The 14,992-nt window shown below is 50.1% G+C and overlaps 4 protein-coding genes across 4 annotated transcripts; 3 read left to right on the top strand and 1 right to left on the bottom strand.

The window, feature by feature from the left end:
* Nucleotides 1-1,208: 1,208 nt before the first annotated feature.
* Nucleotides 1,209-2,450, top strand: QC763_200500 (uncharacterized protein; the record flags this gene model as incomplete). Its single annotated transcript, XM_062909083.1, has 1 exon — nt 1,209-2,450. The coding sequence occupies one exon, from the start codon at nt 1,209-1,211 to the stop codon at nt 2,448-2,450; it is 1,242 nt and encodes a 413-aa protein (XP_062767825.1).
* A 1,995-nt stretch (nt 2,451-4,445) lies between these two features.
* Nucleotides 4,446-5,207, top strand: QC763_200499 (uncharacterized protein; the record flags this gene model as incomplete). The annotated part of the gene is made up of 2 exons (XM_062909082.1): nt 4,446-4,890; nt 5,016-5,207. Exons 1-2 carry the CDS (start codon nt 4,831-4,833, stop codon nt 5,205-5,207), a joined length of 252 nt encoding a protein of 83 aa, XP_062767824.1. The 5' UTR covers nt 4,446-4,830.
* A 19-nt stretch (nt 5,208-5,226) lies between these two features.
* QC763_200498 (uncharacterized protein) lies at nt 5,227-6,418 on the top strand (the record flags this gene model as incomplete). Its single annotated transcript, XM_062909081.1, has 3 exons — nt 5,227-5,279; nt 5,400-5,577; nt 5,658-6,418. 3 exons carry the CDS (start codon nt 5,227-5,229, stop codon nt 5,895-5,897), a joined length of 471 nt encoding a protein of 156 aa, XP_062767823.1. The 3' UTR covers nt 5,898-6,418.
* A 2,831-nt stretch (nt 6,419-9,249) lies between these two features.
* Nucleotides 9,250-14,337, bottom strand: QC763_200495 (uncharacterized protein). The gene is made up of 3 exons (XM_062909080.1): nt 13,570-14,337; nt 10,583-13,506; nt 9,250-10,476 (listed from the first exon to the last, which is right to left on the bottom strand). The coding sequence occupies exons 1-2, from the start codon at nt 13,645-13,647 to the stop codon at nt 13,387-13,389; spliced, it is 198 nt and encodes a 65-aa protein (XP_062767822.1). The 5' UTR covers nt 13,648-14,337; the 3' UTR covers nt 9,250-10,476; nt 10,583-13,386.
* Between the last annotated feature and the right edge of the window lie 655 nt (nt 14,338-14,992).

Below are 14,992 nucleotides of genomic sequence, written 5' to 3'. Positions count from 1 at the left end.
ACCCACACCCCGCTTATGCATTCACACGCTTGCATATCGAATATGCGAGGCTCAAGCCGCGGGAAGAAGAGGGTGTGGGACCAGGTAGGTAGTTCCTCAGCACTCGAGTGGCCACTGCGTCATACACCCAGCTTCACATCTCTCCTACACAAGCTCCTTCACCCCGGCAAGCCTCTTGCGCCTCTCTTGTTTGTTAGTATCCGTTGTTGCTTGGATCTGGGAACAGAAGAGGGGCCTGTCTTGCAAGGTTCCGTCCCGAGCGAGTTGTGCCGTCTTTCTTCATCTCATTTTGCATCAAGGACGGCATCCAGCTCACGATGTCCAGTTGTCGGATCTATACACCGGCACAACCATCAGATCGCGCAGGTCGTCCATATTCCGTGTTTGGTGGCCCCATGGCTTCGAATGAGACGAAAGCCAGAGAGCTCGAGGGCCTCATATAATTCTGTCCATGCTAACCTGGCCGTTCACCAGCGCCACTGGCGCGTGCCCTGTATGAGAACGGTTCAGTCATGTAGCAACGAGTATGGCCTGCCTGTCCCTGTCCCATGACTTCAGGGACCCTTTCCCCTTCCCGCTTCCTTGTCAATCACCAGGAGAAAAGAATGCTGCCCTACCACAGAAATTCCACCGAGCAGGTCTCACACAACTCGTCGCTCAAGTGGGTCGTGTCTCTAAAATATCGTCCGGGCATTAGCGCGGTGGACGGCTTCTTTTCTTTTAACCGGGCCTCCTCGAGCCCCTGGGCATTTTCTTTTTAAGCGTCAAGCTACTTGGTCCTCCTGCCCTCGCTTCTCTAAACTTAATTGTCTCCCCCTCTCAAACGCGTTTGCTCCGTCCAAGGTCAGCTTACCGCTCACTCCCGCTGCTGGATCCGTCCGAAAAGGGCTTGGGTAATGGCTGTGGCATCTTACGTCTCCTCCTCGTGGGCTCTCAAGACCTGATCAACCCTTCCGCCCGCCTTATCATTCCGAGTTACTGCCCCCATAACACCTTACGTAGTTCTTCCTGCAGCTTCCTCGAGCCGCCAAACGTTATATTATACTCTCTCCCCACCTCCCTCGCACCCTTCACACCCCTTGTTCTTCAAACTCGTCTTATTATCACCTTGACCTCTCCGACTGTCACCTCGCCTCTACTTCGCAACACACTTTCAGCTGTTTATACTCCATCTCACTGCAATCTTACAACACATCACCCTTTTCAACATGGCTTCCTCAAAGCCCCGTCAACCTCGTCTACGCGCCTCATGTGATGGCTGCTTTCATGCCAAGGTCAAGTGCTCTAAGGCAAGGCCAATATGTTCTCGCTGTCTAGCTTGTGGGATCGAATGTCGGTACTCCCCATCTAGCAGGGCCGGGAAACCAAAATCCGATGGCAGCTCCAACATACAGTCGACAACGCCCACTGATATGACGGGAATGACCTCGCCAGTATCTGACGACAAGGGCATGCTGTACTCGGTCCACCAGACAGCGCACCCACTATACAAGCTGGAAACTGGATGGCACACACCTCCCACCAGCGTGGATGGAAGCATGAGCCGAACACATTCCATGTCTGGGTTGGCTATGCTGGGTATGGAAACAGGTTCGACCACCCACGTGGATCCGACAATGGCCACCGACATCTACTCGACAGGCATGCCTTGGACCCCACCCAACGACATGTCTTCCCAGTTTGTTGACTCCCCAGCCATGGCAGCCCAGCTCAACCACGGGCGCTCCCATTCGTACGACTTTGCCATGTCGGCAGCCATGCCGCCTTGGACCGATCCAACTGCCGCAGACATGTACACATACGGCCAAACACAGATCCCGACGCCTGGAAGCATGTCAGCTACCTATTTCCCCAGCCCTACCGCGACGCCCCAGCTGAGGTCAACACCAAGGACAAAGTCCTCGTCAAGTTCGGCAAGCTCTGGGGGCTCCTGCACATGCTTTACCGCTTGTTTGCAGTCGTTACAAGCACTTCACAATGCCTCCAGCCCTGGAGCGCCACCCTTCGACCTCGTGCTGTCCTTGAACCGCAAAGCAGTGGAGGGATGTGCCTCGATGCTCAGTTGCCCACGATGCATGAGCAGGTCAGGAACACACACGGCAGCGATGCTTCTCGCGACCGTCATTGGCAAGATCACCTCCTTCTATAAGAACGCATCCCACACCTATTTTGAGAAAGGCAGTATCCCAGCGGCGACGTCACCAAATGCGCTGGGAGTTAGCCTGGGCGGATACACGCTTATGGGGGAAGAGGGAAGATGGCTCGAGTTGGAGATCCTGGCGCGTGAGCTACGAAAGCTGGAAGAAGTGTATGCTCAGTTTCGTGAGGTCTGTGCAGATCTATCTGAAGACCCCGAAGTCAGCCGGGCCATGATTGGATACCTCGGGCACAACCTCGGGTCCACCCTCGAAGTCATACACCACAGGAAAGGCGACATTGCCTACACATAGCCGTCCGCCCCGATGCAACGACAACGGTCCATTGCATCTGCAGCTCCCCTCTCCCATCAAACACCAACTGTTTCCGGAGTTCCGAAGGACTTTTTTTTCCTGGGTCTCAATTTCTTCTCGCTCTTGTCGTTTCCTTTTTCCGATCGGGTCGCTACCGCAGCGTCGGGGATTTGATGACCGTTGATGACCAGCTCAGAGAGATAATCGTTATTGTCTATTTTCTTTTTCAGTCGTTGATTAGTGGGAGGTCCCTTAGTCGGCCTACACCAGGAGAGGATGAGGTGACTGTCTCGCTCACAGTCCTCAGTTGTATATGGCCCTGGTTGGGTGCATTTGGCGAAATCAAGGCGTTTGTGGGGGGTTTTCAATGCGTCTGGTGTTTGGGAGTTGTCGTTATTCTGGAAGAAATGGGACTGTCCTCACGGTTGACCGTTGAGGCCCAACAAAAGAGTTGGAACAGGTCTTGGCTAATATGCCTAACGGATGCTTTCAGGTTTCGAGTCTACACGATGGGTGGCGGTGTCTTCGACTGTTCCTTGGCTGTAATGCCACATGACTTGGGAACATTTGACCTGGATATTTGTTTTGGTATCAGCACAGTTAGAGGGTTGGCTTGATTTGGTGTTTTAGCGTTTTGTTTTGCCGGCCCTCCTGTACTGTATCCTAGCTACGCAACATTTAGAAAGAGAATCAAAAAGAGTAAAGACAGAATGCCAAGAATCCTGGTGGTACAACCTCTCGAGCCATTTCACTGCACAGTGTGTCCCAGTTGCTTGGTTGGTCGTTTTGGGTGGGGTTCTCCGGGACGATGATTCAGCTGGAAGTTTCTTGGACACGATACAGAGTGAGTTCAGCACAGAGCCCGCTGATGGCCCCGGGACTGGAACGAAGCGGTATTACAGATGTCACCATTTCACAGCCAAGAAGGGAGAGCATCCACTGGGGAGTGGGTGGCAAGCCCGAGCTTACCAGTGATGTATTGCCTAACACTGGCTGGGCACAAGATTTAAATGATATAACTTTCGCCCTTTTCTTTTCGCTGCCCACAAACCATGACAGACGATTTCGAAGAGTTTAGGCTCATTCTCATCCCAGAAGCCACAAATGTGCTAGTAATTCCAGAATGGCAGATGAAAGAAACGGCGAGGTCTAAATAAAGTAGCCCAGGTTGGGTACGAATATATGATCGACTGCATAATAAAGACCATATCAACCGGGGTGCAGTGATAAATCCCTTGCCAAGACCTTGACATGAGAATTCCACCCCACGAACCCAGAGCTCACAACACTCATCATGCCGTATGAAACCAGCATAAACGAGGAACCCACGGGTTGCAATGGCCGTCGAGACTGTGGACTGATGGTGATATGACCCGAGGCAGCAACGGCTAAAAGATGCAGCTGTGTATCAGAGTCGTTTTCTTGGGAGGCTAGCTTACTGCTTGTCGAGATTTATTTGCATATTCAATTTGTTCCCTCCTACCTAAGCTTCCGGAGTTACCACCACAGCGCTGGAGATAAAACGGCTTCCCCGCCCTCTTCACATAGTTGATCGCCACTGTCAAGAATGATGTGCACTACTGAGAGAATATCAAGAAAACACTCTGCAAATTCCAAGATAGCTCAGCACCTTGCCCTGGAGATCAACGCTTTGTCGATGGTTCAACGCTTCCTAATCCAGCACTGAACAGAAACAGGACTCACCACTGGAAGTTGGTGCCAGGGCCGGGCCGATGCCCCTTCAGACCTAGGCTGGGATACCCTGCTAGCTCTGCCTTCCCGATTAGGAACTGGTACATGCCTTCTGGCCAATAGCATTGCTCAGGGCAGCGCACGATCCATGTGGGTCAGGGTCCCCTCACCCACTTGATCCAGACCCCCACTGTGCCTGGGTCCAACCCGCCTTGTCCCGCACACTATTTTCCTTGACTTCAAGCAACAAAAGCTGTCAGTTTTCTAGGCAAAAGAGCAGTCCCTCATCTCTCCCTGCCGTCCCCCGCTTAAAAGGATGTTTTAAGCAATCCGCTTCTTCCGCCTGCCCCCACAAGCAATAACTGACTTACATCTCTCGCACGAGACTCGGCCTGCGCAGGAGCAGGCAATTAGGGACGACTGATGTTCTATTCTAGGAAACCATCCCCATCCCATCCGTCTTCCCGGGCAATGGGAATCGGCCACAGAAGTTTAATTATTAGAGTGTGCACACGGGAGACAACAACGCGCGGGGGAAAGTTCCCTGCCTCGGGAATTCATCAATTCCCTAGCGAGCATCGCCCTCTTCATCAAGGCATTCTCAACCTCCCGCGGACGGGTCGCAACGCGGTCCGTTCACCAGCCGGCCATCACCGTTTTCGTTGACGACATCACCTTGGGGTTGTGCATGGACCACCTTAACCACCCCAACCACACTACTCCTGCGGCACGAGAAGGCCACCTCAAGGTAGCCCTTTACGCATCCTGGTGTAACCCCGTGGTTCCGAACACGCATTCTATTGCTAACGGCCCGCGTTACAGTTCCGCCTCTGCGCTCTTCTATCAATTAAATTACGCTAACGGATGCCCCAGCGAGTCCAGATCTGCTCATGGCTCGGCTACTTGCGCCGGGTGGCCTTTCCGCCATTCCAACATTCCACCATGGCTTCGAAGCCACGTTTTTCACCACTTGTCACATCGGCCTGTCCAACTTGTGGCTGGATTCCTCGAATTCACTACACGCTCACAACCCCGCACCCATTACCACTGATCATGAAGAGTTAGCTATCTTTCAAGACGCCATATGCCGTGGTTGCGCTCAAACGATGCGGACAGGGTTGGATTGACCCACTCCCCGTATGCTAACATGACTTGATCAATGTCATCACGCTATCACTCACACTCTCTGCGAAGCGGCTTAGCTTCTCGGGTGGCGGGCGGGCCGCTTCCTTAACTGCCTCTTTTCGAATTATGTAGCACAAAGCCACAATCGCTGGCCATCCGTCTCGACATTATCACCAAAGTGACTCAAGGCCTTGGATCAGGTGTCGCGTTGAGACGTATGAAGCAACTCCACCCTTCTCGCAACCCAGCCCTGTTTGGGACATTCCTCTTCGATTGCCGGGTTCTAGGCCAGCAAACAGACCTCATCGCGGTGTGTTAATGACCTTGCCTGATATGCAGGGTTTTGTGGAGGCAAATGAGAAGGGAAACCTAGAGCTGATTGACAGATAGACAAGAGATGCTGTAGCACACTCACCAGGACCTATCGCCGCCAGCAACAGGCGTATCGCATCGCACGCATATGTCATCACGACCCGGATTATGGACAGATTTGGAACAGACGCAGTACACTACATACCTAACAGCCAACCAAGAATACACACACACACATACACATTTGGCCGGTCCCGAGTATCGTGGGCGCGCCTCTCTTTGAGACTGTTGGACGGTATGCGAGGGCAAGAACCCTGATCTGTATCTCTCAGCCGCGTCGGTCGGCTATCATGCAGCCCTCTTCTTGCTGGAATCTGTCGATCTCGACCCTTTTCGATGCATCTGCACTGCGCCCGGTTCGGTAGGAAAGCCGATGCTGCTGCTTCACACAGACTCGCCTGTCTTTTTTGGGAGACTGACGCCTTCGGGCAAACAGCCGCATGAAGCACAGAGGTTCTATCCAGGTCTGGATGTCGTTGATAGGTTCAGCTTTCACCAGGGCCAAAGACCCCACCCACGTATCCGCCGTTTCGAATCCTTTTGGAGTGGTCTGGTGGCGCTTTTCTTCCAGGGAAGGCTTCTCGGGACCGAAGTGTATGCTTGTATGTGCAGCCGGTCAAGAGTAAGAAAGGGTCTCGTCACTTGCTTGGAGTGGTTTTCAAGACATCATGATACAGAAACATTGGGAGCAGCCCCAAACCATGATGTTGGAATATCAGACCACTGCAGCTGCAGTAAGGCAATTCTTTTTTAGAACCAACCACAACCGAGACTCATACAGCAATTGCAGTAGCTGTCCTACCTTGCACGTTGAAAGGACCGAATGCAGCCATCGTATCTCGAGTCTCCTTGGATCTTGTCTTGATCCATGATGGAGAGACCATGTTACTTTCTACATAGGTATGGCGGAACTCAAATTCGAGATAATGCCCAGCCTGTCTGCCCCATACGAATGCAAGCCATGTCTCAGAGCCAGGAAATCATATGGACTATTACTTGACCGCATACACCTCTCCAGTTGACGCACAGCCTCGTGTCTGAACTGACCTATAGGAGATTTTATTGACTGGCGAGTTTAGCTTCGGCATCTATCCGCCTCCGGGAACTAAGGCAAAGAAAGCCAAGGGGAGCACGGCCATTTAGTCAGTCGGTGAATGTTTTCCAACCTTCTCTCTATCCCAATTATCGATTTTGTCTGATGAACTGGGCGGATAGGCATAGGATGCTCGTGTCAATTCCATCGTACGACCTTGACTTGACCTGTTTGGGAAGCGGATGGTTTGCGATGTGGTTCAGTCACTCCACCACTCTGTGCTCTGGCTTGCATGAGACGGGGGTAACAAGGAGGAAATGATCTTCATCGTGACAGTTCTTTGGGGCTTGGGAGGCTTGAGGAATGGTGACAACCTGAACTTGGCAAAGTGAGGGGCAGACAGCCCGGAGAAGCCCAGCTCATTCACATGAGTGTGGTAATGAGGGGTCAGCCCAGAGTCAGGCTTCCCAACCTCTTGTTCAGTGACCGGATGGATGAGTAAGCAGGCGAGTTTGAGCAAATAACCAACCGTGGATTTGGCCAGCGCATCAAGCATCCAAGCTCTCCATCTGGTTCGGATCCGAAGGCCGGAGGGGGCAAACGCTACCAAAGCGCGCGGTAAGAGCGGGTTAAGGTGGTATTTTTTGTTATTTCCTCCTATATTGCATGGTTCGGTTCTCGAACCGCACTTCCCCTTTTGTGTGCCCGTGTGTGAAGGGTAGAACAGCTTTTGGCTGTGGCCTTGCACACTTGTCTACCTTTCCCAATCTATGAATCCATTATGACCGGGCCATATTGAGGTTTGTCTCACTTCTCTACCATACTTGGCTGTAGGTCTAGAACCTCCCTCCCGTGCCGCGCGCGCTCAGGAATCCGATCTTTGGAACATGGAATTTCTCACGAATCTCGATCTTCGGGAAAGCTTGGGCGGGAAGGGTGGAAAGGCCGAACAACACTTGGCCAGATCAGACCTAGTGTCGATCGCAAGGGAGTTGACTTGATTGACCGGTGAGCAATAATCGGATAGGGCAGGATGGTAGCGACCCGCTGCTGGCTACTGCTGCTGCCGGGGAAGTTCCTCCGGGGAGCGTATGTGAGTTCCCGTCGACTAGTGGGAGCTGGTGGCCTGTTAGTGAATCATGATTGATAGGGAAGGAGGGGAAATCACGACGACGAGGTGGTATCTCTTTTAGTCGCTGAGGAACGGTCTGAGGTTCGAAAATAGAGTAAAGCGTAGAATACCAAGCCAAGAAGGTTACCTTTGCAGGGTTTGTTATGTTAGTTAGTTAGGAAAAAAGTGAATCTACTGGGGTATTGCGCTACCAGGCATTCACGCATAAGTGAGATCTATATTTTCATGTAAGACTAATAATACTTATATATTTGTATTATAGATATCTACTTTTATATATTAAATTAAATAAAGCCTTCTGACACTATTTAAAGCTAAAGATCTATATATTTCTATAAGTTATCAAAACCATTATTAAGATGAGTTTATACTCTAATAATATTAATGATAATAATAAATTTATCGTTAAAATTTATTTTAATATTTTTTAATTAATTACGTTATCTATTTTTTAATACTTTTACTTTAGCTTTAAAACTATTGTTTTAACTACTTTTTTTATTTATAGCTTTTATTAGCTTATTAAAATCAATCTTAATTGTTAAAAATGAGTTCCTGTATAGCCTATTTTACAGTAAGTGACCGCTGTAATACTATAAGGCGTTTAGTTCCAAAAGAACTAGTGGATATAGCAAAGACGGCTTCAACATACTGACCCGGTACCCTTAAGGATCCACTTAGTACACAGTCAACTTCGAAACCTTGCATCGGAGGCTACGGTAGCCTAAAATAGTCCAAATTTTGGATTTAGGCTACTAAAGGCTCTATAACTGCTATGTAATATCAGTGGCTTTGTGAGCCTACAACTACCTGTACTTACGGTAGGCCAGTGACTGATTTTGCTTTGTGTTGTACGAGCGTGAGCACGTTTTTAGCAAAACGCAGCCAAATATTTGACTTTTAAGTCAAGCTTTAACACATCTGCGTGTTGGGGGTTGCAAGGCCCTACCAGGCCCTCAGAAAGTATATAGTAAGGACGAGTGCGAACCCTACTACAGAGGTATTACAGAAGGCTAGCGCTGGAGCCTACACATATCTAGAAGTGAGCTACAGATAGCGTGTCGCAAGTTTCTGCTACACCGTAAGCACTAGAGCGCGCTACCATTACAGGGCCCTTAAGCCTGTATATGGGACTCAATTTTTAATTTTAAAAATATGTTTAATTTTTATGATATAAATTTTCACATTTTAAATAAAAAAGTAATATATCTAATAAATTATAAAAGTCTTATCTTTAATACTATTTATTAGAATGAGTCAGCGTCAGACTTATTCTATAGTAAATTACTACTATAATACTACGTAGCGTTATTTATAGTAAAAGTACTATAAATAGTAATAATGTTTTATAAAATACTTACCTAAATAAAGTAGATTCCAAAAAAAGTAAACTAAACAAATCAATAGTTAAAAACTAGGTAGTTAGATTATTTTATATATATAAAGTGTTAATGACAAAGCGGTATATAGTACAAGTAGCTAGTAGAGCAACAAAGTGATAAGCTCACTTATAGGATACGTGCCCCCGTTGTGACTGACAGTGTCAAAACTCAGCACTCTATCTTTTCTTCATCTAAATAAGGGGGCTTAGTGATCGTCGCTCACTGTATGCAGTTCAACAGGGGTAGAAAGATTAAAAACCAGGGAAGTGATTTTCCATCGTGGCTATCGTGTGGCATTGCAGGGTGTTACCTTCAACGTTTTTTATGTCGATCTTTAACTCTTTTCGAGAAAAGCTGCAATGGATGGCAGGCTGTCATTCTCATGCCATGTTGCAGATGTCAAATTTATTGGTCGAGTGGTGGCAAGGTATCATGACAGCAGACTCTTTGGTCACCTGTCAAGTAGCATGAATGATACCTAATGATGATGGTACTGCACTGCCAATAGTATTGTCTGGGGAAGAATGAAGGAGAGATAAAAAAGCTTGAATGAAATGCGATTCTTGTTTCGGGCTTTGGCTAGTAAAGTGAAGTTGTAATATGACGACATTCTGCGTTTGGGAGAGAGAGGGAAAGCAGTTTCAGCTCTGGTAGAGTAACACTACACGTGTGTGAGTAAGGTAGGTAGGCGGCGGCTGGATGTCTGGAACATTTCTGGTTGGTTGGGGTATTGGGGGAGAAGGGGAATTTGACAGAAAACGATCGCGGTGTGCATGTAAAGGGGCGGTAAACTCGGGGTTCCTTTCTGGGTCTGGAGGTTTTTGTAGTAGAAAGAGAATTTGGTCTTCACGGTTAGCTATATTTCAATGCCTCCTCCGTTTGTGGAATTGTCGCTATCTTCAACGACCAGACTGGCCGCCGACTAATCTAGGATTATTCATCCTAGGAGGATGCTAGGTAAATTAGACTTTGGTTCCCCGGTTTCACTGTTTCTTTTTTCTCTAAAGTGGGGGTGGTGGAATACCACATGCTGCTTCCAGCGAAGAATCCCGAGCCCCGAGCTCAGACGCACGATGTTGCCTTCTTTAGATGGTTCGCGATTGTGAAGTAATAGCACCGGTTTCAGGTAGGTCAGGAAACAAAAGGGATTTCCGTCGTTATGTGCTCAAGTCGTCATGATTGAAGCACTTTTTCGAACCTTTTTGTGGTGTTGGGGAGGGTTGCAATCCAGATTCCTGGACTCTGTGGTAGCTGAACGCTGCCGCTGCTACCAAGCTCAGCTCCTTTCCTCTACTGGCCTTCAGCAGCTGCATACTGAGAGAATAAAATCTTGTTTGCGGGGGAAGCCAAGGGTGATTTCGCAACCACATAAGTGTGTGGTCATGTAGACGCATACCTTTAAGGTTCGTTCACAACACCATCTTCGTTGGACTCGACACGGATCGGCAAGCTGGTTTCCAGCATCTCGCACGATCCGGTACCTAGATCAGGACCTATCATTGTCGATCAACTTCCTTTTCTGAACCCAAATATCATGACCGGTGGTGTGTGTCTGCCACCGGTCCCGTTTTGCCGGCAGTAGTTCGTCCTGCTTCTCGGCCGGAGACAAGTCGCATCGGTCCCCGTGCCGCAAGCGGCCCAGTATCAAACAAACCATGCAGCAGCTGGGACTCCCGACGATCTGGATCGACTCACGATATTTCCTCTTGTGTATCTCATGGTCCTGGCCTACGGTGCATGCCAGGGACTACATGGTCGTGATGTCTAGAGAGGGTGCCGAAGATGATCGGGCGTGAAGATACTTTCCCGTCGTCCCACAAAAGGCCTCAACGTCGACAGCTGGTAGCAGCAGCGCGCACAGCGGCAGGCCCTCAATGCTTTTTGATAAGAGCCGTGTCGATGTTACCTACCTACCTTATGCAAGTGTGTACACGCCGTCAGCATTGACCTCGGGCATTCGTGCCCTGGATCTGGGTGTGATGTCATGGGGCATCTTAAAGCAATGAGTGACCAACTGAGAAAAGACGGTGAATCGTCAAAGCTCGCTGTGTCAATAGGCCGAGTCGAGGCCAAAGAAGTCACGATAACTGACTACCCTTGAATTATGGATTCGGACTGATCGGATTTTCTGGAGCTAACGCAAGCTGCAAGATAGCCTTTGAGATTGAGCCGCTGGATCTGCTCATACCAATATCCCCCGATCAACAACGAGGACGCGTGGTCAGGGTCTGTGAGATACTGTAATGCGAATGTGATCGATCCTGCCCTAGGTGCAGCTTCTTCAATAAACCTGTGCCCATGATGCCCCTTGGCGTCTTAAGGTTTGGCAAGGCTGCTGTGCCCGAAGAATCTTCGATGACGACAGTCTGGTGTGGAAGCCAGCCACAATTTAGGTGGTGTGAAGGGATGGGGGCCAATAGACGAAAGAGGGAATGTGGCGAGCCAAATGCAACCATAGCATGCCCAGACTGGTTGTGAATCACGACCTTGCTGCTGGAGCCAACCACGATGGAGAGCGCCCTTTCCATATTGATTCCACGGACATGGAAGGATTATCTTCACAAAATGGGGACCAGCGAACGCTACTCTCCATCAACCCCCTTTGACTGGGTGCAGAGCCTTGTTCTCACTGCTTCCCAACTCGACCTGAAACAGTAGGAAGACACGTCAATGAGTGTCGACTGGCTGCCAGCACCACTCAAAATATCGTCACCGTGTAGCCGTCACCGATAGCAGTAAGGTAAGCGATGGGAGGTCATGCACCACGTGGTAGCTGTGGCTCCATTGCCGTCGTCCCAAGAGGCAAGCTCGACGGTGAGAGACAGGTGGTGATACACAAATCAGAGCGGGCCGCAACGCGACAAGGGATCAGCCTAGTGTAACGATCCGCAAGCCTTGTCTGTCCTGAAAAGCCGTATGTAATTATCAGATAGATGGATATCAACCTCGAGGCGTATCTGATTGTGAATATGCCTATGAATAGTCCCACTCTGTTTGAGATAGCTGGAGAGAACAGTGCTTTATCGGATGGTGTTGACTCCTTGATGCGATGGTGAGTGAAGTTTTCTACCACCGACGTGCAAGTGCACCACTGAGGCGCGGTCCTTCGACTGTCAAGGATTGGAAATAGAAACCACGGGCAACCCTGTTGTCCGTGTTTACTCAGCATATATCCACAGATATCGGCCCGGCTGCTGCTTCTGTCCTACGGACGAGCATACCAGTTGAGTGTGTGAAGAGAGGTTAGAGAGGTTTCAAGATCTAGTATTCTCCGAGTAGCTGTGTGTCAATGTCATGCCTCGACAGACAGGGGAGTGCTGGTCTCGTCACCATACCACTGCAAGATAGATGCCATCTTGCGCGTAGGGAACCAAAATCCGGAACTGGCTCGATGTTCAGATGGTGTCCAATTCATTTCAGACCTTCCAGGAAAGCGGAATCTTCATATGCGTCTGTGACTAATCGGTAGACCAGATGGAGATCGTGCATCACGACCGGCCCGGGCAAGAGGAAGCCCCCGCAATCTCGTCCTCTTCATGCAGGGGATTTTGATATTGCGAACAGCACCAAGACGCTGTCAGTCTGCGGGTGTAGACAATGGCGAGATGAAGGCCTTCCCGGCACCGCTTCCAAGACAGAGGGTTGGGACAGCTTGGCACCCCGGCAGAGATCATCTCAACCAGCACAATGCGACATCCGTGGGAGTGGTGAAACGATCGAGGCAGGATCCACTTTTAACCGCAACTTGTAGCTGGCATTTAGGAGGCGGAGCAAGAGCATACATCAGGCCATTCGGTGTACACTCCTATATGATGCCGTTAACATTGCTCTGATACAATGGGTGAGAATGTGAGTCCGGCCCGTGGGAACCGGCGTCGAGCCCGCGGGAAAAGTGGTTGATGGCAACAAGGGTGGTAATGGCAATGATGAAATCCAGGCCCGCAAGACACCAAGCCTTCGCTCAAAGACACTCCTTTCGAGCATGAGAAGTCGGAGGAGTCCCAAGGTCTCGGCTGTTACCACACCGATGGCTGGAGAGCAGCCGCGCGCCTGAGTCGATAGGGTGACTTTCAATTGCCGACCTGAAGCAGACAAACCTCCAAGGCGCGATGTCACAGGATCCCCACGGAGGTCCGGACCGTGTTGTGAACATGAGACTAAGGTAAGTGGTGAATCCCATAATCCCCTCTAGCCCAGCAATCACTCGGGAAAAACATTGAGACTAGTTGATTGTATCTCCGGCCACGGTAGTTGGGAACGTGACAGTTTGCGGCCATTCTTCTTCTCGCCGGGTCCGTTCGGAATACGGATGATAGGTGACTAGACGAGTGTTAGTACTGATGTGATTGGCAATATAGAAGTATGGTGTGAGATCTGCCGTACCAAAGAGTATCCAGGAACAACGCTGATGTGATATCTGAAATGGGATGGGAGATGCGAACTAGAATCGACAATCTCCATACTGTGATGATGTTGAAGCTTGGCGGTGATGATTTACACCGCGTGCAGGGGCAGGCCTTGAAGATGTGGTCTGTGCACAATCGACCGTTTGAGCAGGCATGGGCGCACTAGCCCCTTTAAGCTAGTGGATCCGGGGTTAGGGCTGATTTAAGAGACGTCTCAGATGCCCTGGTGCTTGGCTTCAACCTTCCAACGTCAACTCAACAACAAAACAGCGTCTCACTCGACCACACCAACACGGGCAGCCTGAAGACCAACCTAATTGACCGATTGGAACACCCAGATCGCCATTGATTGCCAGAATCCAGGCACTAGACCCTAAATTCACTCCGGCCTGGGTCTTCTCGCACACCAGTTGCTCTGCGGCACCGAGGCTGCGGCACATCTGATCCGGATATATTTTGCTGATTTCTGGGTTACATTTACGACGCTATCGTCAGGAAGCGACCTGCATGCTGGGATAAGTCCCAAGCATCAGGTTGTCGGTTTCGATCGTCGACAGTAGCGGGCCTTTTTCTGGCGGCGTCCCTCGTCTGGTGGCCGCCTCGCTGTGCAACAAGTTCGTGTCATGAACGGGTTCGAGATAACGTGCAGTTTGTTGCTTACAGAAACGCTCCAGCGGATGCCTGAGCAATCTCGCTGATATTGACGTATTGGAAAAGACACTAACAATAGCATACCCGCAGCTTGGTTCCATGCGCGAGGGCTGACTTTAGCCTGATGGACGCATCCAACAGATAGCTATCGCCAGGCCCGTCTCGAAGAATTCCCGGAGAGTCGGCCGAGTCTTCTATGTTGTGCTCTGTTTTCCCGTGCCCCGTCCCGCTTCTGCGCCAGAGTTGTTTGGGTCTCATCATACGGCATGCCCGTGGGAGAATGGCAACATCGCGACATGGATTTTGGCCGCCTGCTGCACAGTTCCCGACTTTCCGGGCTGCGCATGCACACGAGAACAGCGAGTGCAATCTCTGTTGCCTCATCTCCAATGCTCTGGGAGCCGGTAACACAATAAGGCCGCGGCCCATCAAGACTAGACACAGTATCGCTACCTCGCTGTATCTCAATACGAGCCCCCAAGAAGCTAATGCCGCTATCCCTATCACCACCGAGACACCCCGCCCTTGTCCATATCGCCCCTGTCTATCGGCTGAGGCATTCTTGGGACACAGGATGCAAGTTCTGTGTCTTTCCCCATGTTGTATGCATGTCCTCATTCGGCATCCTTCTCGCCAGCCCGTCATATCGTGACAACACCCACAACACCTGGCTGTCTAAGTCTGCCGTGCACGGTTTCTCTAATATTATGGACCTAATCTGAGTCTTGTCATTATCGGGCTCGGATGGT

This window comes from Podospora pseudopauciseta (assembly GCF_035222475.1).
Source record: "Podospora pseudopauciseta strain CBS 411.78 chromosome 2 map unlocalized CBS411.78m_2, whole genome shotgun sequence".
In the NCBI taxonomy this organism is placed as follows: Eukaryota; Fungi; Ascomycota; class Sordariomycetes; order Sordariales; family Podosporaceae; genus Podospora; species Podospora pseudopauciseta.
This window is presented reverse-complemented; position numbering and strand designations above follow the sequence as displayed.